Source organism: Carettochelys insculpta, chromosome 27, assembly GCF_033958435.1.
Source record: "Carettochelys insculpta isolate YL-2023 chromosome 27, ASM3395843v1, whole genome shotgun sequence".
NCBI classification, from domain to species: Eukaryota; Metazoa; Chordata; order Testudines; family Carettochelyidae; genus Carettochelys; species Carettochelys insculpta.
The window spans coordinates 7060918-7088778 of NC_134163.1; the positions used below are offsets into that span (position 1 = coordinate 7060918).

Sequence of the window (27861 nt, forward strand, 5' to 3'; positions counted from 1 at the left end):
GCTGGCAGTGAGGGAATGGTTCCCACCGATGTGTGGGGCAGTGGATGTGCAAAACACGCAGGCTGGAGCTGCTGGGGGATCCAGGTGGCAGGTGAGGTTCCTGGTTTAGCTGGCTCCATAGGGAGGAACCAGCTTGTTCCCAGGGCTCAGCTGCATGCACTGGGCTGGGCGATGGCCCTGCAGGCCAGCACCACCTGGGGGCAGCGGAGGGAGCTCTGCTGGGTGTGAGCCAAGCCCCAACCCTGTTGCCGCTTCGGCTCAGGAAGCTGCTCACAAAAGCAGAAGTGCCGTGTGCTGCAGCACCGGGGGCGGGGGACTTTTAACACCGTTTCCTGTGTCTGGGCTTTGGCGCTTGCAGGCTGCACGGCTGGGACGCAGGCTGGCTCCTGGGGCAGGCGTGCAGTGGGCTGCCCTCCCCAGGCTCTGAGCAGTGCTGGCAGGAGCAGGAGGGCTTCCCCAGCACCCAGGCTGTCTCTGAAGGTGAGTACGCCTCGCTGACTCCCTGCTGCCCAGATGTCTACCTGTCCACTCACCCACGTTCCCCTCCCTGCGTGCCCTCTTCCCATCTGCTGCTCACCCTTTGCCATGCCTGCAAAGCCTTCATCCTACCCTGCCAAGCCACCAGCACTCGCAGGCATACGGCGAGCGTTCAGGATTGGGGCCTAGGCTGGCAACTCCAGCAGGGAGGGACGCAGCCTCCCTTGCAATGCCAGCAGTCTGGTCACAAGGAGAGCACCATGCATGTGTTTAAGGCAACAGTGGGAGAAGCAGGGCAGATCTCCTGGCTGACCTTAGGCAAGTCACTCTTAAGACCTGGGCACGAGTCTGAACTGTGCACGCGCCCCCCACCCACTGCCTGCCTTCCATGCTCCTGAGGCCGTGGGGCTCTCACCCTGCTGCTGCTGGAATGGTGCTCAGCTGCCTCCTCCCCAGACACACACGTGTGCACCAGCATCAAGGCAGGGCTGTTCCCCCTGGGGTGCTACGATACCATTGGAATGTAGGAAGGTAACAACAGAGGAACTCCGGGGCTAGAGGGAACTGGAAGTGGGGGAGGGATCTCTGTAATAACACCCCCTCCCATGAGGCCCTTAAAGGGCAGCCAGGCATGTGCCACTTTGAACTGAAGTCTGAAAACTCCTCCCTGCCCATTCAATCACCACATATTGACTTAATGAGAGACTCTGAGCCTGAGGCTGAGGCAGTGCTAGTTAAGGGTTAATGCAAGGGGCACGGAGCCTGTGATATACCAGGGTACAACCCAGGCTAACACGCACCTCAGTCACCGTGGGTCTGCAACCTTGAATATCTCACAGAGCCCTGCTGTTGTGGCTTGCACCTGGGCTGCTCACAAACAGCTTCCAGCATGCAAACCACACCCTGTGTGCAACAACAGCTTGCCATCCACACTTGCATTACACGCTTACTCTCACTAGCCTGGCTTCTACTGCAGAGTGCCCCAAACACCCCCCCCCAACATTTTTAGCTTGTCTCCCCAGCAATGTTTGTCTTCTCCTGGACAGTACAAAGGCATTAAGCCTCATTTGTTAAATAGAAATAATAGACACACAACTTGCTGCCCAAATGAAGTTTGCCAGACACTTCAATTTAAACAAACTGGGTTAACTAAAAGATTAACACAAGTCTGTTGATTACGAAGAGAAACAGTTTAAGTGAGTACAAGTAATGAGACATAAAAATCAGAAATGGCTATAGGAAAAATAAAGATGTTTTCTAACGCTACACTTAACAAACCCTATCAGATTCATGCAAAGTTTCTTATTGTATTCATTCGCCTGTTGTACTGATCAAACCCTGTAGGACATAATCCCTTCTCCCAGAATCCACCAAAGGCCTCCATTGTTCCTCTAGGTGCCATGTGAGAGAAAAGAGGGGACCTCGGAGGTTCTTTTTTATGTTTGTCTCCCTCTTGAAATCATTTCCAGGTAGGCATCAGGGCACAAGAGTCTTTACGGCAGGATGTTCCCTGCTGCTTTTTCCTCTGCTCTTTGAGCTTCCTTGGTTTCCCTTCCTGCTTGATGATTCTGTTTACTGCTTAAATGCAGATTAAGCAGAGCACATGCACCTTTCTTTAGGAAAGACCTGTTTGCTGCCCTCCATTTGGAACATGTGTTAACAGCACCCCACATGCAATCAGATCACTTCGCTTACAGGACTGCCACACATATTTTATTTGGATGATACTAGCAGCAAGTTGGGAGTTTTCAATGGTACCTTACCAGGCATACACTGTACAAAGGTTATTATAATAATGTGTCAGCTCTGAAAACAAGGGTATGTCATCCTGTCACAGAGCTGAGTTCTAGTGTTGTTGCCAGCACTGGGGCCAGTGGTTACGAGTCTGTCCCAGACATTCTTTCACCCCAGTCTCGGAGGATATTAGGACACTAACTCCTTGTCCTAAATCCCCCCAGAAATCATCCCCTAGGTCTCAGGGGCGGGATCACTGTCTATAGCCTGTTGCCTAGAATCAATCAGACTCCAGCTCAAGCCTCCACCCCTATCTGGGCTCCCAAGTCTGGGAAATCAAAAGAACCTCTCCTGGGTCCCTTTGTTATGGTTAAAAGAAACACATGGGATCTTTTTCAGGGGGATAAGGCACCATGTCACATTTATTAAACAAGATAGGCAAAGCAGCATATGCTCTCTCTCTCTCACACACACAAAATCTCCTCTCTTGATGTTCCCAGACTAAATTGACCTGTTTTCTCCTGTCTCGATGTTCACAACTCCCCATTAACTGCTGACAACGGGCCACATCCTCCGTGACTGAACTGACCTGGTCAACTCTGGCCCTCTTCTTGACTGAGATTCCCTCCTTTTCATATGCCCATATATTTGAACCCCCCACTCATGCATCTCACGAAGTAGGTCTTTGCCCACGAAAGTTTATGCACGAAATTATCTGTTAGTCCAGAAGGTGCCACAGGACATCTTGTTTTTTCAGATACAGACTAACTGGGTTTCCCCTCTGATACTTGTCATCCTGCTGATGTTATAGTCACCAGTCTGTTGTCCACCAGACCCACTGGCCAGATAGTTCAGGAATGGGGGGTTGAGGTGCTCCATGTTGTAGCAGGACGGAATCCAAAGACTACAACAAGACATCCCATTCTTTGTAGCGGTTTCCCTCATATATGTGTTTCACATTATCAGGCCTTACTCAATCACCCAGCTTTTCAAACAGCCTAACAGTTCCCAGTGTTTCCAGCAGTTCTTCTGGCTGTGACCTCATCTGGGCGTTGCCTTGCCTGCTGATAGCCCACAGGTGTTGGTCTCTTGGGAAAGTCTTTATCCATTCTTCATCAAAAGGGGTGCCTGCCTCCAACTTTGAAGTAGTCAAGCTGCCTTGTTCTGGTTTTCCCCAAGGCCTCAACTCCACCTCTGATCCTCTGGGAACTGAAGGTTCTTTCGGGTCCGTTCTTTCTCTTTCACACACACAAGCACACATTTACATAATGGCAGCAAGGCAAGGACAAGAACGTGTATCCTAACAGAGAAGGTATATCAATTTTTTTTTACAATGTAACATATTACAGGCTGTATCTATGCTATCCCAAAACTTTGAAATGGCCATGCAACTGATAGGAATAAAAGGATTTCGAAGTTGGTGGGGTCCTTTCGAAAAGGACCCCCCTCTGGATGAGCCATGCGGCAGCGAGCCACGGCAATTTCAAAGTGCCATGGCCACCAGCATTCTAACGAGGTGCTGAATATGTATTTCAGCGCTTCGTTAGTAAACTTCAAAATGTCTGTTTGCATGGCCATTTTGAAGTTTTGGGATAGTGTAGATGTAGCCACAGAGTAATAAACGTTACCTGGCAGAAAGTCTTAACAGGGTCTTTAATAGTATAAAAAAAAATGACAAAACTATAAGTCTATACTTTAAGGGGGCCTCTTTCCCGCTGCCAGCACTCAGCACCCTTGGAACATGTGGAGTTTTTCTTTTGAGAGAAAACAGTCAAAAGAGCCTGAACAGCCCCAGGTATAGATTTACCTCTAAGAACCTGACCCGCCTAAGTCAATGCCTCAGGGTGTGGCCAGCCCCGCGTGAAGCTGTCTCATCAGAGATCAAGGACTCCATGGGCTTGTCTTCTCAGTGGAGCAAAATAGAGTTACCTCCAGCATTGACTTTCATGGGTGTCCAGGGATGTCCTTACCCATACAAGCTACATCCATGCTACAGAGAGGTAGCCGAGTTAGTCTGTATCTTCAGAAACAGCACAAAGTCCTGTGGCACCTTATAGACTAATAGATATTTTGGATCATAAGCTTTCGTGGGCAAAGATCTGTCTTTGCCCGCAAAAGCTTATGCTCCAAAATATCTGTTAGTCTATAAGGTGCCACAGGACTTCTTGTTCTCTGCACTACAGTGGTCCTTTGAAGGAAGTCCTTCCGGAGGATCTGTGCTGAAAGCACTTCTTTTGAAAGATCGTGTCCACACACAAAAAGCGTCCACACAGCCCCTGCTCTTTCAAAAGAACAGGCCAGGGATTGAAAAGCCATGAGGACTTCTCTTTCCCAAAAAGGACCCCAGGGGCATCGACGTGTTTTTTTCCAAAAGAATTTTTCAGAAAAAGGCACTTCTCCTCATCTGGGAGCGGGAGAGGGCTGCCGAGAAAAGTGCCGTGTTCTTCCGATTTAATATTGAAAGAGCGCATTTTGCATGTAGCGGCTCCACAGGATTTTTTGAAAGAGCCCCGGCTTTTTCGAGGGGAAAAAAACCCCCTCCCTTAGTGCAGATGTAGCCACAGAGAATACACAGCAAAGTAGGGCACCTGAAAATTTGAAGCACCACTGGGTCTTAGTGTCCCCACAGCTGCTTCTTCCAATCCCTCTTCTGTGGCTCTGCTTCCTCCGGAGAGGATCTAGTTAACTTAAAAGGGAAAAAGCTGCCAGAGCAATCGGCAGAACACAGAACCTGTGCAGGAGCCAGTCAAGTGGTAATGAAACCATGCAACAGGCATTTGCCAATCCCATGTCTGTACTGAGAGGTTTGGAATTTCCTGGGTTAGTCTAATCCTTCATTTAAAATCTGCTTTACAATATTTCATGGGTGTGTTGGAGAAGATTATAAAATCACATCTCTACAGAATTGTCATCTCCCCCCCAGCTGTCGTCGGGCACGAGGCACCGGTGTCATAGTACAGAGTAGAGCCCCCAGGTTCTGCTGGCACCCCTGCCGACAAACCCTTCACTGGTGTGATGGTGCTTTTCACTCCAGCTGACTACCCCTGCCCCAGCTATAGGCTCCTGCACCAATTAGCAGCTGATGAGTTGTGCAGCGTGTAGGCAGGCTGACTTCTGCCCGTCTTCCACTTCTTTCCCACACTTTCCCATCCCCTCCCTGCCCACTCCTTCCCCTCTGCTCAGAAGAGACAAGGAGGTTTCCGCTTCCTACAGCACCAAGTCCTTGTGGCACACACAAGCGAGTGCAGTGCCCAGTGTGAACACAGCAGCTCAGGTGGAATTGGCTTCTCTTGCACGAGCGTGGCTAATGCAAGTGGGGATAATGCAAGTTAACTGGGCAGTGAGCACAGACCTAGGCTGTTCCAGAAACCCCACCCTGTAATACTCTGGATGCTGGTCTGTTCCTGCCATAAGAACAGCCATTACTGGGTCAGACCAAAGGTCCAGCTAGCCCAGCAACCCGTGTGCCGACAGTGGCCAGTGCCAGGTGCCCCAGAGGGGGTGGACTGAAGACAATGATCAAGCAACTTGTCTCCTGCCCTCCATCTCCAGCCTCTGACAAACAGAGCCCAGGGACACCATTCCTACCCCCTGGCTAATAGCCTTTTATGGACCTAACCTCCATGAATTTCTCTAGCTCTTCTTTGAACTCTCTTGTAGTCCCGGCCTTCACAGCCTCCTCTGGCGAGGAGTTCCACGGGTTGACTGTGAGCTGTGTGAAAAAGAAATTTCTTTTATTAGTTTTAGACTTGCTACCCATTAATTTCATTTGGTGCCCTCTAGCTCTTATATTATGGGAACAAGTAAATAACTTCTCTTAATTCACCCTCTGCACACTGCTCATAATTTTATATACCTCTATCATATCCCTCCACAGTCTTTTCTAAACTGAAAAGTTGCAGTCTCTTTAACCTCTCTTCATACGGGACTTGTTCCAAACCCCTAATCATTTTAGTTGCCCTTTTCTGAATCTTTTCTAATGCCAAAATACCTTTTTGAGGTAAGGACACCACATCTGTATGCAGTATTCAAAACACGGGCATACCATAGTTTTATAAAGGGGGCAATAAAATATTCTTTGTCTTATTTTCTATCCCTTTTTTAGTAATTCCTAACATCCTATTTGCTTTTTTGACTGCTGCTGCACACTGTGTGAATGTTTTCAGAGAACTATCCACAATAACCTCAAGATCTCTTTCCTGATTAGTTGTAGCTAAATTAGCCTCCATCACACTGTATGTATATTTGGGTTTATTTTTTTCCAATGTGCATTAGTTTACACTTCTCCACATTAAATTTCATTTGCCATTTTCTTGCCCAGTCACTCAGTTCGGTGCGATCTTTCTGAAGTTCTTCACAGTCTGCTTTCGTCCTGACTATTTTTAACAGTTTAGTATTGTCCGCAAACTTTACCACCTCGCTACTTACCCCTTTCTCAAGGTCATTTATGAGCAAGTTGAATAGGATTGGTCCTAGGGCTGAACCCTGGAGAACACCACTCATTACCCTTCCCTATTCAGAAAATTTACCATTTATTCCTACCCTTTGTTTCCTGTCTTTTAACCACTTCTCAGTCCCTGAAAGGATCTTCCCTTTTATCCTATGACAACCTAATTTACAGAAGAGTCTTTGGTGAGGGACTTTGTCAAAGGCTTTCTGGAAATCTAAGTATACTATGTCTACTGGATCTCCTTTGTCTGCATGTTTGTTAACCCCTTCAAAGAATTCCAATAGATTAGTAAGACGTGATTTTCCTTTACAGAAACCGTGTTGACTTTTGCTCAACAAATTATGTTCTATGTGTCTGACAATTTCATTCTTTACTATTGTTTTGACTGATTTGCCCAGTACTGACATTAGACTTGCCGGTCTGTAATTGCCACGGTTGCCTCATGGGCCCTTTTTAAATATTGGCATTATGTTGGCTGTCTTCCAGTCCTTGGGTACAGAAGCTGATTTAAAGGCTAGGTTACAAATCATGGTTAATAATTCTGCAATTTCACATTTGAGTTCTTTCAGAACCCTGAGGTGAATGTCATCCTGTCCTGGTGATTTGTTAGTGTTAAGTTTTTCTATTTGTTCCAAAACCTCCTCTAATGACACTTCACTCCGGGACAGTTCCTCGGATTCTTTACCCACAAAGGAGGGTGCAGGTTTGGGAATTCCACTTAACATCCTCAGCCATGAAGACTGAAGGGAAGAAATCATTTGGTCTCTCCACAATGGCTTTATCATCCTTGATTGCTCCTTTTGTATCTCGATCTCCCAGGGGCCCCAGTGGTTGTTTAACAGGCTTCCTGCTTTTAATGTACTTAAAAACATTTTGCTATTACTTTTGAGTTTTTAGCTAGCTGTCCCTCAAAATCTTTTTCGTCTTTTCTTATTACATTTTTACACTTAATTTGGCAGGGTTTATGTTCCTTCTTATTTACCTCACTAGGACTAGACTTCCACTTTTTCAAAGATGCCTTTTTTTCTCTCATTGCTTCTTTTACATGGTTGTTAAGCCACAGTGACTCTTTTTTAGGTCTCTTACTAGGTTTTTAAATTTGGGGTTTGCATTTAAGTTGGGCCTCTATTATGGTGTCCTTGAAAATTTTCCATGCAGTTTGCAGGGATTTTACTCTAGTCACTGTGCCTTTTAACTTCTGTTTAACTAACCTCCTCATTTTTGTATAATTCCCCTTTTTGAAATTAAATCCCAGAGTGTTGGACTGCTGAGGTGTTCTTCCCACAACAGGAATGTTAAGTGTTGTTATATTATGATCACTATTCCCAAGCGGTCCTGTCATAGTTACCTCCTGGCCCAGATCCTGTGTTCCACTCAGTACTCTCTCTGCCCAGAGAGAACCATGCAGTTACCTGGCCCAGATCCAGTCCTGCCAGCTCAGCTCTGGCTGGTGTGACTATCAGGGTGCTGTGGGCTGGCTGGGAGCTCAGCCATGTTCCATTGGCTACGACATCTGCTCTGCGCTATTATCTCCCCAGCTGCCCCAGTTCCAGGGGGTCACAGGAGCCAAACCTACACACAGGGAATCCAAAGCAGAGTAAGGCTCCTGAATAGGACCGCCAGCTCCCTGACTTGATCCTCCTGGGCTTTGGTCCCCCATCACTCTACCCGCTATTCTGAGGAGGCTTTCATTCCAAACAAGAGGCCCCTCTCCCCTCGGACTGTGTGACCCCTACGCCAGGGAGCAGTCTGCCCAGATCACCAGCACTTTGGTAGCAGTCTCTGAAATGCTTCCAGTTCCATGTGCAGAGCCAGCTAAGCAAGCTGAACTGCAGGGTCAGTGTGTGCATGAGACAAAGGTGTAGGGAGGAGAGGTCAGGAACTGGGGAAAGTTTTGTTGAAAAGAGGAGCCTATGCAGGAATGCCTATGCTGGTGTTACCGAGAGAGGTGGTGGAATCTCCATCCCTAGAGGTTTTTAAGTCCCAGCTTGACAAAGTCCTGGCTGGGATGATTTAACTGGGGTTTATCCAGGGGGTTAGACTTGATAACCTCTGGAGGTCCCATCCAGTCCAAGAATTCTATGGTTCTAAGGATGGGCCCCACCAAACCAAAATGGAACCAGATTGCTGGCACTTACAATCAAAAAGTTTGTAGAGCAGTTTTTAAACTAAGGGCGGAGGGAAAGCTAAGAGGTATGCAGGAACACATGGATCAGACAGAGACGTTCTTTAGGGGAGGGTCGAGGAACAGAGATTCTCTGTGTCCTAGTACAGAGGAAAAAAGCAGTCAAGTAGCACTTTAAAGACTAACAAAATAATTTATTAGGTGATGAGCTTTCGTGGGACAGACCCACTTCTTCAGACCATAGCCAGACCAGAACAGACTCAATGCTCTCTGATTTGCTCACCTTGATAATTTTTTTTCTGATTTGTCCACCTCGATTACTGTTTTTGGTTCTCTGTGCCTTAAATATTGAGTCTGTTCTGGTCTGGCTATGGTCTGAAGAAGTGGGTCTGTCCCACGAAAGCTCACCTAATAAATTATTTTGCTAGTCTTTAAAGTGCTACTTGACTGCTTTTTTGTTTTGATAATATATCGACTAGCACGCCTTCCTCTCTGTGACTAGTACAGAGGAGATTCCCAGCTGGTCAGGGTCATAGGTAAGAATGGCTGGACCGGACCAGATCAAAGGTCCACCTAGTCCAGTTTCTTGTCTTCTGACAGTGGCCAATGCTGGGTGCCCCAGAGAGAATGAACAGAAGAGGGCATCATCAGTTACCATTTGCACTAGATGACTAGAAGAATTGCCCATGCCTAAATCTAGAGACTCGACCTCACGGTTGCAGTTTGAAACCCAGGGTGGATGATCCCTGTCTTCTGGCCAGTGCCTTGAAAGGGCTTGAAACTCCTTGAGCTGTGGCTTATTCTGTGGCCTTTGAGGAGAGGGGGACAAAGGTGTGGGGGTGAAGGCGAATGACCAGGGGGTTGCGCTCCAGCACACGGAGTTGGGGGTTCAGCTTCCTAGCCCTTGCTGCCCCGATGCTGGTACTTCCCTCGTGGGAGGCGTGCCTGCCTCTCCCCTTTTGGTGGCCCGTGGGCTATGGGACAGGGGGCTGCTGCTGCAGACAGCTCGCCCCCCAGTGGGCTCTGTGCTGGGCCGTGTTTGGGCACAGGGGCAGGGGTCAGGATGTGGAGCGGGACTGCCCAGGTGGGATCCTGGCCCTTTTGTCCCCTGCTCAGTTCAGGCAGGAGTTATTCAGGAGCCACTGGCTGTTTTGCCCACAGTCAACACTGTCTGTGCTTTCTGTGCCCAGGTGATTGCTGGTTCGGGATCGGCTGGGTACAGGCCACCTGGCATCTCCTGGGGCCTGAGGCAGAAGGAAGGACTGGCCCATGGCTGACAGGAGCGTGCCCATTGGCACCCTGGGCGAAGCTGCCTTGGCCAGGCTCAGCGAGCTGCTGGACAACTGCAGCCGGGGCTGGAGGAAACTGGCAGCAGTCGCTGGCACCGAGAAACGCTTCAAATGCAGGTGGAGGGACCGGGGGTACAATGGGGTGTGGGCAGTGCAGCCCTGGGCAAGGCATCTGTGTAGCAGCCTGGCCGGCTGGCCTCCCCAGGGTCTGCGTCCGTGGGGGTGATGCTTCTGGGCAGGAGTGGATGCCCCGTGCGTGTGAGAGAGAACTCAGGGGAGACATGTCATTGCCATGTAGGTTGTGGTATGCAGTGTGCACTCTCCCAGGGCCGGCTGTGTGTGTAGAGGTGCAAGGGTACGGGTGTATACGTGCTGTCCCCGTGTAGGTTTAGCGTGGGTGTAGGCTGTGGCATCCCAGGGCAGGCTCTGTGGGGTAGGGGGCCTGCCTTGATGGCCCCATCCCAGCTGCTCTAGGCTCAGGCTCCTGGCAGCCATTTTGATAAGCTATGGAGATACACATCTCATGGAGGCTGGGAGGGACCTTGAGAGGTCACTGGGTCCAGTCCCCTGCCCTCACAGGGCTGACAGATATTTTTTTTAAATCTATTTGCCCCAGCCCCCTGAAGGATTGAGCTCCCAGGCCTGGGTTTAGCAGGCCAATGTGCAAACCACTGAGCTGCCCTTCCTCCTTTAGAGGGGGGGCTCTCTGTGGTGCTTGGCTCCTTTCCCCTGCACTGTGGGTGGGGTGACCAGAGAGAAAACCAGGCACCCCCCAGGCTTACCTCACCACACCGACTGCTAGCCCATTGCTAGATGCCTGCAGGGGACATGTCTAACTGCACAAGGCTGTTGCCTGGTGAATGGATCCACGCAGGGTCCCTCATACTGGAACACCCCTCCCCCACCTCCACACCTGGCTCCCCCGGCGAGGGGGCTGGAATCTCTTTCCACCTCTTCACCCTGCACCCACTATTTGTAGCAAAAGTGGGCCCTTGTCCTGCTTGCTCTTGTCCACTGAGCAAATGGGACAAATGCCTCCTTCTGTAAGAGTCAGCATGGCCAGGGCAGGCCTTTAGAAAGGGACCATTGCTGCAGAAATATGCCCTGTGGTCACCTGAGCTACAGGGCACCACCAGATACGCTGGGACTCCTGGGTCTGGGAGCCGCATTCCCACATTCAGGATAAAACAGACTGAATCCTTGTCCGTTGGGTGTGTTGGCCTCGGGGGTCCTGCGCTGGGCAAAGTCATCATGCTGCTTCCAGGCGAGCTGTCGCAGGACAGAACTTGGCCTGATCTGGGACCCTGAGAAATCTCAGAACGCCAGAACTAGAAGGGACCTCGAGAGGTCATCGAGTCCAGATCCCTGCCCTCTCAGCAGGAGCAAACACCACCTCGACCAGCAGCTCCCAAACTTTTGGCATCGTGCCCCTCCCCGTTGATTTTGAGAAACCCTCCCACCCCGCCACCTCTTTTTTACTGTGGGCCAGTTGCCCCAGCTGCCTGCCTGAGCCCCTGCCCTCCCCCAAAGCCAGGCACAGCCAGCCCCTCATCTAACCGCACCCTCCTCCTCTCCCCCATCCCACACTCACTCACCTTTGCAGGAGGCTGCTAGCTCCACGCGAGCCTTCGCCGGCTGCTGGCTTTTTCTAGCGGCTGCGCCGGGTCACCCACCTGAAACAGCAATGGCTGAGAGCCAAAAGCAAGGGCCAGCTTTTTCTTTGGGTGTGGGGAATGACTGGGAGGGGCTGGGCTGCCTCACACCACCCCTGGAATTTCTTCTTGCCCCTGCAGGGAGGCACAACCCCAGTTTGGGAAACCATGAGCTAGACCATCCCCGACAGGCATCTATCTAACCTGCTCTTAAATATCTCCAGCCATGGAGATTCCACAACCTCCCTAGGTTACGTGTTCTGGTGTTGAACTGCTGGTACCCTACGTTCACTGAGATCCTGCCAAATGAACGGCCAACGCTATCCGTCCAGCAAAGCCCTCTGTGCACGCCTTGGCTTAAATGTCCTGCTGGCCAGGCCGCAGCTCAGCCGAGGGACAGAGGGGCTGTGACATTGTCCCACCCCCCTGGCAGCTCTCCTGGGAAGCTCAGTGCCTGATGCCCCAGAGCTCCCACCACCAAGTCCCGGTCCAAACCCCAGCACTCAGTGCTGCTTGAGGGCTGGGTTTGCATTCCAATCCTGTCTGTGCTCCCAACCCCCTGAAAATCCCAGTCTGGGCCCCAGCACCCGGCTCACCAGCTGCGAAGAGCGGCCCGGGGGAGGCGGGTGTGAGATCTGATGGGGCAGTGGTTGCATAGTGGAGGGATGTGCGGGGGAAGAGAAGGGCCCCAGGCTGCATTAAGGGTGGTGGGTGTCTCGGTGTGGATCTCCTACCTGGTAACCTCCCCCTGGCTGTAGCGTGTCTCCTGCGTGGATCTCGAGCAAGCTGGGGTCATTACCTTGCCACACTGGGCAACCCACGGGGCACAGCCAGGCTGAGCAGAGCACCAGGGTCTCCTGCGTCCCTGCTCAGGAGCTCAGTCCGTCTCCCCAGCACCTGCTTGGAAAGGGTTAACTTGGCTCCTGTGTTTGCTGTGGGCCTGCAGTGAGGAGGAGCTGGAGATGTGCTCACTGAAGGTCCTGGAGCCCTGCGGGAGCCCCAGCCAGTGCCTTCTGCAGCTCTTGGCCGAGCGGGACTGTAGCCTCCAGTACCTGCTCTGCTGCTTGGAGAAGATGGGACACACCGAGGCCTTCCAGTTCCTCTCCAGCGTCGGTACGGGCTGCTGGCTGGAGCAGGTCGGGGGTGGGGACACTGGGGGTCTCTTTGCCCTGCTCTGGGATGGGACTAGGGGTTGGGGGCTGGTTGGGGGTCAGGACTCGGGGGTCCGTTCCCTGCTCTGGGATGGGTAAATGGTCCAGGGGCTGGTTGGGGCTCAGGACACGTGGGGAGAGGGGTTAGGAGTCTGTTCCCTGCTCCACAGTGAGAAGTGGGTCGGGACTCCTGGGTTCTAAGCCCTGCTGTGGGACAGAGAGGGCGGGAAAGCTGGAGTCTGGAGAGGGTGAGCTGGTGGCTGGACCTGGGAACCAGGGCACTGCCCAGAGGGTGGTTTGTGGGTGGGGGAGGGAGAGGAATTTATGAGCAAAGGGAACTACAGCAGCTTCCGCCTAAGCCCCATTCTTGCCTGAGCCTACAAGGTGTCGGGGGATGGGGCTTTGCAGCTGGGCCCCACTGGCATTTCAGTGTAGCCTCCCCATGCACCGGCGGGTGGGGTTCTGCAGGCCAGCTGATCCGCCCCCCTTGGCCTGGTGCTGGCTGCATCAGGTGTCGGCTTAACTACCCTGCTCTGGGTGCAGATTGGCCGCATCCCTGCCGGCGTAGCAGGGCTCGGTGTGGACTGGGCCTGGGACGCTTTGCTGGAGTTCCCTGATTTCCCAGACAGCCAGAGCAGGGGGTTGTTCTTTCCTCTTTGGCAGTCCAAGAGCCCATCCGGATCGTGGTGCAGCCCCAGTCTCAGGTGGTTTCAGAAGGGACCCAAGTATCTTTCACCTGCCAGGCGACGGGGCCGCCGGGACTCAGCTACCAGTGGTTCTGTGGGAAGCAGGAGGTGAGACTGCGGTGGGAGCAGAGAAGAAGGACAATCTCCCGGTTTAAAAAGAAAACAGTCAGTAAATCGGCGGCGGCGGCAGCAAGGCCTAGTGGGAGGAGAACGAGTCCCACGGCCTGGCTGTGCCACTGACGGCGAGTGGCCATGGGTGAATCAAATCTGGGGGGGGGTCAGCATGAACCAAGCAGCCCAGCTCCAGCCGAAGCCATGGGATGTATTGATGCTAGCACAGCCTGGGCAATGTTCAGACCTTGCAGCCTCCAAGCAGCCCTGCATGGGTGGGGCGCTGGGGGAAGGATGGAAGTCACCGTGCCAGGGACTACATGCTTTCGGCCTCCCTGCCCCCAGCATGTTTATTTTCATGCCTTTTAGGTGCCCGGTGCCACCTGCCCTGAGCTGGTGATTGAGTCGGCTACTCTGCAGACCCCAGACTGGTACATCTGCCGAGTTAACCACAGGGCCAGCTTCACGTTCTCCAGGTGGGCCCGGCTCCAGGTCAAGCGAAGCAGCAGCCCTGTCTCAGGTAGGAGAGCAAGTCGCAGGGCTGTCCTCAGCAGCCACATGGCCAGGCCAAGAGCTGAACTGCCTGGAAGCAGCTCCAACGTTGGCCCCACGTGGACTTGCAGATCCTGTCCTCTGGGCCCGGATGAGCTGGGAAGGCTGGGTACCATAAATCTGGGCTGGACCTGCCTGTCCCACAGCACCAGCCCCATCCTGCCTTACAGTCCCTTCCCATGCTCAGCACCCACTGACTTCCCAGGGAGCTGCTTACCAGCAGGGCTCAGGAGGGCCTTCCCTGGCAAGGCAGTATGGTCCAGGGCGGTGGTTCTTAACCTGGGGTGCACACACCCCCTGGGGGTTCACGATGCCCTTTCTGGGGGTGTGAGACGTGCCAGACTTTTTTAGAAGGTAAGTCATAGAAAACACAAATGAACCACAGGCCCATAATTGCACCTGCTTTGTTTCATCCAACCTACGTTATGTATTAACAGCGGCTTTGTTTGAATGCAGTTAGCTGCTAACTGTTAGCGCCTCGGTTACAGTTTACTTCCACAGCAAAACGCCACCACATCTCTGGGTAGTACTTGTGTATTGTTGTACGCCTCCTGTACTATTATTTGTGGTGGGTAATAACATAAAACTATTTTACGTATATTGAATATGCATTTCAAAGTGTATAGGCCTCCCATCTCCATTTCTGATGTGATGATAAATGGAGATACACACCTCACAGAGCTGGAAGGGACCTTGGGTGGTCATCAAGTCCGCTCCCTTGCTGTCTTGGCAGGACCAAGCACCATCCCTGACACATTTCTTCTTTTTTTCAAATTTATTTGCCCCAGACCCCTGAATGGTCTGGATTGAACTCACGAGCCTGGGTTTAGCAGAGCATTGAAGTATCCCTTCTCTGAAGAAAGCAGCTGGTAAATCAGTAGCAGCAGCAAGGCCTAGTGGGAGGCGAACGAGTGATAAGGGGCGCAAGAACATTTTTTGAGAACCAAAGGGGTGCAGGCTGCAGCAAAGGTTAAGAACCACTGGTCTGGAGGGCACTGCTCTGGGCCATGACTTAGGAGCCCTGGATACTGGTGACTTTGCCTCTGTGCCTCAGTGTCCCTATCTGTGTCCCTTCTTTGTAAAGCACCATGAGCTGAGTGGTATCAGAGAAGGAGCCGTGTTAGTCTGTGTCTTTGAGAACAACAAGAAGTCTTGTGGCACCTTATAGACTAACAGATATTTTGGAGCATAAGCTTTCGTGGGCAAAGACCCGCTTCCTCAGATGCATGAGTGGCGGGGGGGAGGTTTCAGAGGGGTATTTAAAGAGTGGGTCTTAGTATAAGGGAGAGCCAGAGTAGACCTTGTCAGCCTCTGTTTTACTGGGACCCCACTCTTTAAATACCCCTCCAGAACCCGCCCCCATGCATCTGACAAAGCGCCTTTGCCCACGAAAGCTTATGCTCCAAAATATCTGTCAGTCTTTAAGGTGCCACAGGACTTCTTGTTGTTCTCTGAGCTGTGTGGGAGCACAGTGCCGGATAAGGGCTCAGGGTCACTGTTGGGAGGATTAAGTGAAGGCGCCATGGCCATCTGGTCAGTGACCCAAGTGGGACTCAGTGTCAGGCTACTCAGAGATGGAGCGGTGCCTTCTGGGATATGTAGTCCCTAGGCTGTGCCTCCGAATCGCCCACCTGCCACAGAACAGCACGCAAGGCTGCCCCTTGCCTGAACCTGCCGTGGGGTCCGAAGGACTCCTGTGTCTGTGTCGTCCTGCCCCCGGCTAGCACTCTGTTCTCCCCTGCTCCAGCCAGTGGCTACTGCCCGACAATGGTGGGCCTGCAGATCCTCTGTCAGCCCCAGCCCTGCACCTTGGACGAAGGGGACTCCCTGCATCTGCGCTGCGTGGCAATCGGGAACCCCCCACCCCAGTACCAGTGGTTTCGAAACGGGAGTCTGATTGAGGGAGCGCGGAGCTCCCTCCTCCAGGTACCCTCCCTTAGGGCCTGGGCAAGGGGGGCTGGCTGGGCAGGGGGAGCTGCAGGCTCTCGGCAGCCCAAAGCGAGGGCAGGGGATCCGCAGTGCAGGACAGTGAGTAAGAGGCAGGTCCTGGGTCATCGCATCAACCCACAGCCCCAGCTCACCAAGGCAGGTTCCTGGGGGCTCCAGCCACAGGGTGCCAGGCCAGCCGCAGCTCTTCCCTGCCTCTCCCCTCACCGCAGGTGAAGCTGGTGACGACCGCGGAGAGAGGCCGCTATGCCTGCAAGGTGTTTAATCTCTTCCAGGAGGTGTGGAGCCAGGACGTGGAGGTGGAGATTGGTGAGAACTCGGGCACTGCCGCCAGGGGCTGGCTCAGAACAGGGGGCCTCGGAGCTAAGGCTCAGCCCTCTGCCCTTGAGCTGGAGGCACAGCTCTGTGCGGGGGGCGGCAGTGGGAGGCTGTTGCCTCTGTTGCTCAGCCTCTGGGGAACAGGAGCTGGTACGCTAGACACCTGGCACGTCGTCCCCACCGGCAGGCCCCAGCCTGGCTCTTTGCTTCCCGGAGGTGATGTGGTCAGTGCTAGGTGAAAGCCGGTAGTCACACAGGACACCCGCTAGTTGTGTGGCTAGGTGCAGAGGGAGAAGGAGCTTGAAGGGGCCGTGGTGGGGCCCAGTGGTCACAGCCAGGCTCTCCTGAGGCATTAAGGGGCCCGGCCTCCTGCCTTTCCCATAGCGCTACGTGGACAGGGATCCAGGAGTTGAGACCCTTATTAAAATAAGCCTCCGCCACATTGGCCTGGAGTCCCCGCCTGGGCATGGCCAGGGCCAGAGAGCACATGGCCCCTGCCCACCCTGGGTGTTCCTGCCTCCGTACCACTTTCCCAGAAGCCTTGTGACTTTTGCTGAGGCCAGGGGAGGAAATGGGGAGAGAGCAGTGTCCCCTTAGGCTTCCCTGTGCCTGCCTGCGAGCCTCGCGGGGAGGAAGGGCAGTGCCAAGGCCTGCGTACAAGCTCTCTCCCGTCATGGCAGCCCCAAGCAGCAGACGGAGCCAACGCTCCCCAGGCCCTGCTCATCTCACCAGCCTCTCTGCTTCGCCCTGTGTTCTGTTCCAGGCCCCCAGCTGTTTGCCTCTGGAGGCTCCTGGCGGGAAGGGGACGCAGGTACGTGAGGCCTGGGGGGGACACCTCTGACCCACCTCCCGTCCTGTTATGGAGCCCCCTTCTCTGACCTGGCCCGGCTTCGCTGGCCCCTGAGGGCTGAGTGCCTCCCCATACCAGAGGGGGTGCCGCTCTCTGCGTCTCTCTGCGCACCAGGGTGCTCCTGGGTGTCCTTGGGGAGGGGGCCGGGAGGCAGGAGCTGCCTGCATGGCACTTAGAGAGGTGATCACATGTCACGTTCTTTCCAGGAAGCGCCCCAGAGCACAAAAGGCCCAGTGAGCTGTACGGTAAGAGACGGCATCCAAATCCCCGGCAGGGCCTCCCCGTAAAAATGGCCTCCCCCTCTGTACATGCATCCTCCTCCCTGGGCCAACACAGGGCTCAGTCCATACTGTTTTCCCAGCCAGCCCCTCTCCCAGCTGGCCAAGGGAGACACCTGTCTCCTGCAGCCCCTCAGCTGGTCCCTCCTCACGCAGGGCTCCTCCCATCTCACCTTTCTGCCGCCATCGGCCCAAGCTGCCACCTGGCTGGGGCACAGAACCACTGCGAATCCAGCCCCGCCTGTGGCCATGGGAGAGGGGAAGACCATCTGGCCCAGTCCTAGGACTGGCCTGGCAATGCAATCTGCAGTGCACTGTCCATCTCCCACCTCCTCCATGGCTTGGCAGTGGGCCCACCTGTCCCATAGGAGCACCCCCCACCTGCCCATTCCCCCCACAGACCTGGCACCCCAGGAGGCTGCAAGGGCAGCCTGCTACCTGCCTTAGACAAAGTGTGGACTTCAAGGTAGAGCCCAAGTCTTGTGTGGAGGGACGAGCCACCTGAACCAGAGGGGCGGTGTGTGTGTGATCTGCCTGGTTTTGGAGTAGACGTCAAGGTGGAGGGCTTAACCTTGGGGCCATCCATATAGGTTGTGATGGAGTGGGGGATCTGTGTGTGTACCTGAGTGGCTCACAGAGGGTGGGGGGCTCCTGCTGAGGGTTACCTGGCGACCAGGTGACACCTCTGGACTGCAGACAAAGGAGGATGTGGAGCCTGAGGGGTTTGAATTGGTACTGGGAGTTGGGAAGCAGTGAGTCTGGGCTGGGAGAGAGCGAGACAAAGGAGGGGACAAGGCCCCAGCTCCGGCTCCCCCTCGGGGCCTCCTCTCCCCAGTGTGGATGGGACTGGCTGTCCCTGCCAGCTGTACTGACTCTTCTGTACAATGCTGTGTCCTGTCAGCTAATAAACCCACTGTTCTCCTGCTGAGTGAGAGTCACTCCTGCCTGTGGACAGGGTGCAGAGCTTGGGGACCCCTGAACCCCATCACACAGGCCATGACTAGTTTTGTCCCTGCTCCAGAGAACAGCAGGTGGAGCAAGAGGCTGGTGAGGGTGGGGCTGAGCGTAGAGCGGGAGATAGAGGCTGGGGGAGGAAGAGTGTTCGGCCCAAAGGGCCCAGGCGGGTCCCCCCTCGTCCTTCTGATGTCCTCTTGTCCCTCTCCTGGGCAGCCACAGACAAAGTGGCCCTGCTGATGGGCAACATGAACTATCTGCACCACAAACACCTCAAGGCGCCCATGGTGGATGTCCACGAACTGACCAACCTGCTGCGCCAGCTGAATTTCAAGGTGGTCTCCCTGCTGGACCTTAGCAAGGACGAGATGCAGATGGCAGTGAATGAGTTCCTCCTCCTCTTGGACAAAGGCGTATACGGTACAGAGGAAGTGCCCTGCGTCTCTGGGCACGCTGGGGCGGGCAGGGAGGGGTGGGACTTGACTTCCTCAACAAGAAATACGCAGCGAGATTTTCACGGACACTTGGAAGTTTTTTTTCCAATTTCTTTCTGAATGTGGCAACATTTTAGAGGGAGTCAAATCTTCACCTTACAAAGTCTTGCCCATGGGCTGGTTGGTCGCCACGTGTCCCGTTTTGGACAGGAGCGCTCAGTCAGAATGGGACCCGGCTGGCTGCACTCAGCACTGCTGGCTGGGCCGTCAAAAGTTTGGCTGGTGGCGAAGCAGCAGCGTGTCAGTCCTCTGGCTCCTAAACGTAGAGGCAGCCAGAGGGCACTGCATGTTGCCCCCATCCTAAGCTCCAGCTCTGCAGCTCCCATTGGCCAAGACCTGCAGCCAATGAGAGCTGCAGGGGCGGTGGTGACTGCAGACGGGGCAGTGGGCAGAGCTGTGTGGCTGTGCCTCCACGTAGGAGCTGGAGCAGGGACATTATGCAACTTCTGGGAGCTGTATGAGGTAAGCATCAGCCAGAGCCTGCACCCCTCACCTGTTCCTGCACCCCATCCCCCTGCCCCAGCCCTGGTCCCCATCCTGCCCTCCAAACTCCTCAGCCCCAGCCTGGAGCACCTTCCCACCCGACAACCTCCCAGATCAGCCCCACCCCACCCCAATCCCCTCCCCAGCCTGGTGAAAATGAGGGAGGGACGGTGGGTGGAGGGAGCGAGAGCAGAGCCACAGAGGAGTCAGAGCAGGGCCGTGGAGGAGGGCAGGACAGGGGCAGGGTCCAGGGGCTCTGATTCGGTGTGAGTAGGAAGTTGGCCGCCCTGCTTGGTGGGGGTGCCCATTTCCTGCCCTTGCTGTGCCTGGGAGCTGAGGCAGCATCTCGGAGCAAGAACTGAAGCTGGCCCAGTGTGGTGGACCATGTCCTTTCCCATAAACCCCTCATTCGCTTGGCCACCTGCCAGAGAGGGGGCAGGCACTGAGACAGCCCTGGGGGAGCTGTGGGATCGCTCAGCCCCTGGTGGCGGTTGCGGGGCTCACCACAGAGTAGCAAGAGTAAATGCTCTCACTAGCAGAAAGCACTAGGCTGGTGCACTGCTCCCATTCAGCACGCCAGGCAGCCTGGGAAGCCACATCACAATAGCTTGTCGTATTATCAAACCGGTCGGCGGTGGCAGTGCCTGGGCCAGCCAGGCTGGGCCTGATTGTGCTGGGGGCTGTACAGACACGCTGTCCTCAACGGGGCAGGTCGGAGAAATGAGGGAGCGGGAGGGATGGGGTGGCAGGAAGACGAACCACCAGAGCTGTGCGCCCCTCACTCGGCGGAGGCAGCGCCCCGCTCAGCTAGCAGAGGCCCAGCAGACAATGGGAGGGGAGACTTGTGGGGACAAGGGGCTGGCGGGAGGATTATGTCTGGCTGCCTCTTGCCCAGGGCAGGAGAGGTTTGTGGCAGAAGTTAAGCAGGGGCCCCAGAAGCTGGCTTGTTAGCAGCTTGGGAGGGAGCTGACCCGAGATCAGGCCCCAGTCGTTGGGCGGGAACAAGCTGGGGAGAACGCTGCCATTACAGACAGGGTCTGGAGTAGCAGGGTCCGCAGGGTGGCATCGCCAGAGCCTGGAGCGAGGCGGATAAGCCTGCCGAAGGGCTAACCCAGGGTGACACGGGGCTTCTCCTCCATGGTCTGCCTGCCCCATAGAGGATCCCCTGGTCCACTGCTGCAAATGGGGCAGGGAGCTCCAGGCCAGGCATCCCTGTGCAGCGAGGGGCGCAGAGGGGCGTGGAGCAGGGGTGTGTGTGGGTCAGAAATGGAAGGCGTGAGGAGAAGACCCTGGGCTGGGTTTCTGAGCCCCCCACCCCAGAGTGGGCCTTGCCAGCTGGAGGACAGAACAGGAGGGGGGCCGGGCCGGGGAGGACAAGCGCAGGCTGATGCACTCTGCCCCGGCCCTCCCCAGGGCTGCTCTACTATGCTGGGCACGGCTACGAGAACTTTGGGAACAGCTTTATGGTGCCAATTGACGTGCCGGGATCCTACACCTCGGAGCACTGCCTGTGCGTGCAGAGCGTGCTGCAAAGCATGCAGCAGCGGCAGACCGGCCTCAACATCTTCCTGCTGGACATGTGCCGCAAGAGGTGAGCACACGGGGCCAGGCAGGGCCCCCATGCGCACCCACCTCCCACGGGCGTAGGCGGAGTGCAGCCCTTGGCTGCCGCTTGGAGGGGCTCGGCTGACAGGTGCTCAGTGCAGGGGGTGTGGGGGGAGCTGCCCTTCGGCTTTTGCAGGTGCCAAGACTCACATGCGGCTGCGTGTGACTGTGGGAAGTACTGCACCTCAATGCCGTGGTGCGGGTGTGATAGAGCAGCTCGCTGGCATGCGTCTGCCCAGGCATCCCACCCACGTACAGGCAGGAACTAGCAGGCTGAGGCAGCCACCCTGCTTTCGCGCACATTGCCCAGTGGAACCCGCCGTGAGCGCTCAGCAAAGGGGGCTCCTGATGGAGGAGGTGTGAGGTCCCTTGTCAATTAACGCCAGGGCTTCCTGGGGGCTAACCTAGGGGTGGGGGTCCCAGCAATAAAGCCACCTCTCCTCTGGCCGGTGTCCCACCAGTGGCTGCCTGGGCTCAGCCCACACAGACGTTCCAGGAGAACATGCCAGGCCCCTGCTGTAGTCATCCAGCAGCTAAACTTTCTGGGCCACTGAACCGGCAGCAGCACAGCCTGGCCTCCTGAGCTGTCGAGAGCCCTGTAGCGCCCTAGCTGGCGAAGGGCGTCTTTCGGCCAAGCAAAAGCACTGAAGCTTCCAGGCTCGGACTGGTTTGAACCCAGGTGCCTGGTCATTGGCCAGCTGGGACAGCCTTCCCTAGCCAGGCGTACAGCAGTGCTGGCAAGAGGGGGCTGGCTGCGTGCACAGCTCTGGCCCTGTGCTAGCAGCTAAACAAGCCATCAGCCGGCAGAGCTGCCAGCCCAGTCCAGGGCTATTCTTTGCAGCGTGTTCCCTGGAGCGTTGTCCAGTCTGGGCTCTGCAGCCCAAGCATCCCACCCTTCTGTGAGAGACGAAGAGCGAGTGAGCCCAGAGCTGACTGATAGGCCAGGCTTGTGGCTCAGTGCCATGAAACTCCTTGTCTGATCAGAGCCTGTGGGCCTGGGCGCAGCCGAGAGGTCCCAGAGCGACAGGGACTGTGCGGGGTTCCCGCCCCTCATGAGCTGCTTTCGTTGCTTTTCAGGAATCTGAACGACGACATCATCCCGCAGGTGGGGGCCCTGCAGGTCACGGCCAACATCGTCTTTGGCTATGCCACGTAGGTGCTGCTTGTTACCTCCCACCAGCTGGGGGAACCAGAGACGCTCGTTCTCAGTGTCCTCCTGGGGCTTGAGTGGGGGATGGGCACAGGGTCCATTCCGGGGTCTGAACCTGCCACTCACTCGGTGCTAGGGGAGCGGCTAGCAGGGGTGTGTTTTGCATGGGCCTCCCAGAGGGCAGAGCCCAGGAAGTGCAGGTCAGAACATCTGGATTCGGTAGCCCCAGTCCACAGTATCTTGGGCGTGTCAAGTCCCAGCTCTGTGTCTCAGGCTTGTCTTACCCTTGGCCATCTGCTGTGAGCTCGTGAGCTTGAGGGCGCTCTCTGACTGCAGCTGGGCGCTTTCAATTCTTTGCACTTGGAAGAAGGTGGAGTTTCCAGCCCCCATGTAGAGGTGGGGAAACTGAGGCACATCCAGCCAAGCTGTTCTGTCTGAAGCTGAAGGGTTTGCTGGGGTCTGAATCAAGCCAGCCGTGGTCAAGGCCAGGTTCCCAGGAGGAAAGTCCCAATATGTTCTGTGCTGAGCTGGAGAAAAGGAACAGCTGGGTGCAGAAGGGGCTGCAACCCTTCCAGGAAGGAGCTGCAGGCCTCAGCCTCCCTCGACCCTCTCTTAGATGCGCGGACGCAGAGGCCTACGAGCTGAGCCAAGGGGAGCTGTCCAATGGCATCTTTGTCAGCTTCCTGAAGCGCTGGCTGCTGACAGCGGAGAAGATCACGGTGCTGCTGGACAAGGTGGCGGAAGGTGGGTTATCCTGGCGTGGGGGTAGAACGGCTCTCTTGGCCCAGGACTGTCTGTCAGGCACTGCCTGACCACTGTGCTGAGGGCCTTTGCCTGGCCCTTTTTGTATCTTCCAGACATGGGCACCCTGGAGATCACCAAGGGCAGGCAAGCACTGGAGCTGCGGAGCAACCTGTCCGAGCCACGTGCCCTCACGGATCCCATTAAGCCAGCCGAGGGCCCAGAGGAGTTCTCTGTCAGGAACTTGCAATGGGCCAAGGCTCATGGTGAGCACCGGGGTCCCGTTAACCAGGCTGTGTCAGGGGACAGGGACGACTCGGGAAAACCCCAGAGCTCCTAGGGGAGCCCCCGGGAATTTGCAATGGCCAAGGGAAGTCTTGGCTCTTGGAGCAGATGTAACCGTCCACGGGTGGAAAGGAATGTGGGACCTCTGGAGCTCAGTGCAGGAGCCACTAAAATCCAGCTGGCTACAGCTGTAGACAAGACTCGTGCTTTCCTGTGTAAGTGCCATTCCGCAGGCGTGTGAATCACACCCGGGAGGTGTGCAGGTTACACACTTCCCCCCACCCCAGGAAGCACATCCCAAGCTTCAGAGACCCAGTTCAAATCCCACGCCAGCCCCCACCTGTACCTGCCCAAAGGCGGCCTTGAACCTGGGACCTCAGTGCCAGAGCCGCTAAAAGCCAACAGGTGCTCAGCTAAGGCTGTAAAGAGCCTCCTTCTTGCTCCCTCTGTAAGCAGCCTAGGTGTCCCTGCATGGGACAGTGACCCGCACTCACTAGGTATGTGGGTTACACAGGCATTGCAATGCACTGGAGCAGGTCAGTGCAGCCAGCCGTGGGGAGCACAAGGGGCACGTGGCTGGGCCCAGCAGGAAGCCTAGCTCTCAGCAAACTCCTGCGAATGTCTTTGTCACTACTGACCCAGCTCTGCTCAGCCTGAGCACTGCTGGGAGGGTGAGTTAGTGTCACAAAGCCATGGGCACTGGGGAGTCAGAGTCTCATCCGATTCCAAAAGGCAAGTCCCTGCCCGGTGAGCTGAAGGAGAATCTCCATTAATGGAGTTCACAGGACAGGGCCTAGGACACACAGCTGAGCCATTCTCATTCTGCCCTGCAGGTGTCAGTGACATACACCCGTGTACCCTGCCCCGTTTCTTTGTTCGCAGTGCTTCCCGAAAGCCGCTACCTCCAGTTTGACTGCGGGGCTCGGGTGCAGCTGGGCTTTGCGGCCGAGTTCTCCAACATCTTGATCATTTACACCCGTGTCGTCGAGACACCACCAGAGATCACACGCTGTGAAGCAAAACTCATTGATATCCCAGAGGTGGGAGGCCCAGTGCCAGACCCTGCCCAGCCCGGAGAACCTGGCCTATTCATACTAGGGCACGTTTCCCCTTCATGCAAGAGAGCAGAGCGGGTCTCAGGCAGAAAAGGCCAGCCTCAAGAGAGTCTGCTTAGAGAGGTTCTGCCTCCCTGCCTGTCCCATCTCCTCCTCCCTCCTCACAGCGCACTGCTGAGATCCCCGCAGACCCCAGGGATGTCGGGCAAGGTGACAGCACAGTTTGCAGTGCCTGGTACAACTCCCCCATAGCAGCTGACCAGCCTGTGGCCTTCTGCCTTTGCTCCCAACGGCTCACGAGGAGAGCGGGTGGGGAAGGCCCCCCGACTCAAGGGCCCTAGCGCTCAGGGCATCACCCTCTCCCTGCTTTTCCCAGAGGGAGCAAGATGCTTATCTGATACCATCCCATCCTTCCCAACATGCCTTGCTGGACTGAAGTCAGAAAGAGGCTGTCAATCTCGTGATTTCGGGATGATGCCTCTGGTGCGCTCCCCACTCCTACCCGGGCTGCCTTTGATGGCTGTGCTGTCTCTGGCAGGAGCTGGATGTGGATTTGAAGTTCACCAACAAGGAGAACCCAGAGGAGATGGGGAGCAGCCTCTCCCTGGCCTGGAGCCCCAAGTTGTCTGACTGCTGCCTCTACAGCCGCCTCTGCGGCCTGCAGAAGCTGAAGGTAAGTCGGCAGGTCCCAGGGAGACCGATGGCTGTGTAGCTAGACCCATGCTTGGGTGGACTTCAGCTCCCTTTACTTTGGCTGCACTGATTCCCGCAAGGCCAACCAAGGCTAAAGACAGGGTAGAAACCTGATCGTGAGCACAGGGGGCCAACTGAAGCCCCAGTACGCCTGTCAGGGCAGTTCAGCTCTGGAATAAGTTGCCAAGGGAGGTTGTGGAATCTCCATTGTTGGAGATATTTCAGAGCAGGTTAGACCAACACGTGTCAGGGGTGGTCTAGGGTGTCTGGTTCTGCCGGGCGGGCAGGGGACTGAACTTAGAATCATAGAACACTAGGACTAAAAGGGACCTCGAGAGGTCATCGAGTTGAGCCCCCTGCCCTCATGGCAGGACCAAGTACTGTCTAAACCATCCCTGGTAGACATCTATCTAACCTGTTCTTAAAAATCTCCAGAGACGGAGATTCCACAACCTCCCTAGGCAATTTCTTCCAGTGTTTGACCACCTTGACAGTTAGGAATATTTTCCTAATGTCCAACCTAAACCTCCCTTGCTGCAGTTTAAGCCCATTGCTTCTTGTTCTGTCTACTTGATGATCTCTCGAGGTCCCGTCCAGTTCTAGCATCCTGTGATTTTATGATGCCAGTGCCCGCACAGGACTCCCCTGCCCTGACTCCGGGGTCCAGACCCTTCCTGGGACACTCCAGGTCTGGGCCCTAACAGGCAGGTTGCTGCACTTAACTGCAGTGAGGGACCAGAGCCCTTGGGCAGGGACTGTTGTGTGTTCATACAGCAGGGCCGGGTCTGGGACCGAAGCTTCCGGGTGCCCTGGCAATGCACATACTGAGTAACATCTACAGCAGGCAGGAGCCAGATATAGTGACTGGCTCTAGAGCATCCCACTGGTAACGTCCAAGTTATTATCTAGGAGCTCCGAGAATCACCAGCTTACACCATGGTCCCATTTCCTGGACACTGCATGGCCAGTCCCTGCCCCCAGACACACTCCAAACAGGAGCATCCCCATTGTACAGCTGGGGAGAGCAGTAATGTGATTGGCCCAAGGGCCACACTCAGCATCTGGGGCAGAGCTGGGAATTGACCCACGTCTCTGGGGTCCCAGGCCTGTGCCTTACCCCCAAGGCCACCCTGAATGGCGCTGAGTCCCAGCAGGGAGGAGTTGGCCATCAGGAGTTTGAGGACCAGCATGGATCTTGTGGTGCTTGGAGAAGTGGCTGGTGATTCAGGAGAGGGCTGTGGGCAGTGTGAGGGGGGACCTCTTAAGGAGGTGAAGGTGCCACCCAGTCCTGTCCTGTGCCCACCCGTGGTAAGCTCAGCTCGTGGTGTCCTTGCAGAAGGAACTGGCCTTCACCATCTGCCTGCAGTACCAATACCAAGGACTTGACGACTTCCTGGAGGAGAGCCAGTCGGTAAATATAGGGAAGCCACTGATCGCAAAGCTCAACCTGTGTGTCAGCGAAGTGTCCGGGGGCCTTCCAGGTGCCTGCAACCCACTGGCCCACCCTGACTTGTGTGAAGATGCCTTGACCAGCTCATTCCACAGCACCAGGAGCATAGAGACCTCCGAGTCACTGGCTGCTTCGGAGGCCTACCGCAGCCTGCCTTGTGACTCTCTGCTCGGCAGCTGGTCTGCTGCGGATGGCCAGAGGGTGAATACCCCCGAGGAGAACCTGAGCCCCGAGTTCCCAAGTACTCACTCCATATAATGCTCAAGAGCCAGCACAAACGTGGGCCAGGACCGAGGGAAACCACTAGGCTCAGCATCTGCCCTGGCCTCTGCCCCACCAACAGTTTGCGGAGAATGGGGGCCAGGCCACAAATGGATCATCTCCTGAGCACCCGTTGATACAGAGCCTGGCCTGGAGCACTTCACCCAGGCAGCGCTGCCAAAGAGGAGAACGAGCAGCTCAGATCCCAAGGGATCGCTGGGTTCATCTAGTGCAGCTGCCTCCTTCACACCCCAGCTGGAGAACCTCGCCCAGCAGGGGCTGCCGCCGGCCCAGGACTTAGCAGGTTCCCCTTTCCCCTCACCAGAGATGGAACACCCTGTCCACAGTCCTCCTAGCCAACCCCCCAGGCCCATGCGCAGGGGCTGACAGGGAAATCTGGGGAGCTGCTGGGGAGTTGTACAGACAAAATAAATGTAGACCCTAGCATTAGAGAAGATACAGTCCCTCAGCACTGACTGGGGGCAGGGGGCGGCTGTGGGGTCAGAGATAGGAGAAGCATTGCACTTGAAGCTTCAGCTGAACTCCACCCTTACCAGAGTGGGCCCTGCAGACAGTGGCCTAGCTGGTGGCTGTCAGCCTGACCCACACACCTCCTGGCCGTGGTTCCCCACCCCATGGAGTGGCACCTAGCCCACTTGCCCAGAGAAAGGCGTCTCCTACAGCCTGAGCCGGGAGCCAGCTGGCTTTTAGCTCAAACCGTAGAGGCGCCTGCACTGAGCTGCAGAGGTCCCATCGTTGAGCCCACCAGGACTCAGGCTTCCTTATGGGGAGTCTCCTCCTGCAGAGCAGAATCAGTAGAGAGGCCTGGGACTGTTAGGCCTCTGAGGACTGGCATCTCCATTCACCAGGGGCAGGAGCCCTTGCTGGGAGGAGGTGGGTTACCCGCCCTGTGCCTGCTCTGTGCACAGAGAGTTGCTGCTCTCTGGGTCTCTTTTCCCAAGGGAACAATGCACAACTGGCTCAGTAACGACCACCCTAGCCTCCCCGGCTGCATGAGAGCCCCTTGTGGCCGCCCTAGGACAGGCCCTGCTTCCCCCACACAACATCCC

The 27861-nt window shown here is 55.5% G+C and overlaps 1 protein-coding gene across 2 annotated transcripts; it reads left to right on the forward strand.

Moving 5' to 3' along the window:
* Nucleotides 1-367: 367 nt before the first annotated feature.
* LOC142002299 (mucosa-associated lymphoid tissue lymphoma translocation protein 1-like) lies at nucleotides 368-27861 on the forward strand. 2 transcript variants are annotated; one of them, XM_074978294.1, is made up of 17 exons: nucleotides 368-480; nucleotides 9977-10192; nucleotides 12674-12840; nucleotides 13542-13672; nucleotides 14045-14195; nucleotides 15975-16153; nucleotides 16387-16483; nucleotides 17256-17303; nucleotides 17549-17587; nucleotides 18791-18994; nucleotides 20965-21142; nucleotides 22234-22308; nucleotides 22923-23050; nucleotides 23164-23313; nucleotides 24215-24372; nucleotides 24926-25060; nucleotides 26417-27861. In XM_074978294.1, exons 2-17 carry the CDS (start codon nucleotides 10056-10058, stop codon nucleotides 26786-26788), a joined length of 2349 nt encoding a protein of 782 aa, XP_074834395.1. In that variant the 5' UTR covers nucleotides 368-480; nucleotides 9977-10055; the 3' UTR covers nucleotides 26789-27861. The 2 variants fall into 2 exon arrangements, with proteins under 2 accessions (XP_074834395.1, XP_074834396.1); XM_074978295.1 differs by having other exon boundaries at nucleotides 16450-16483.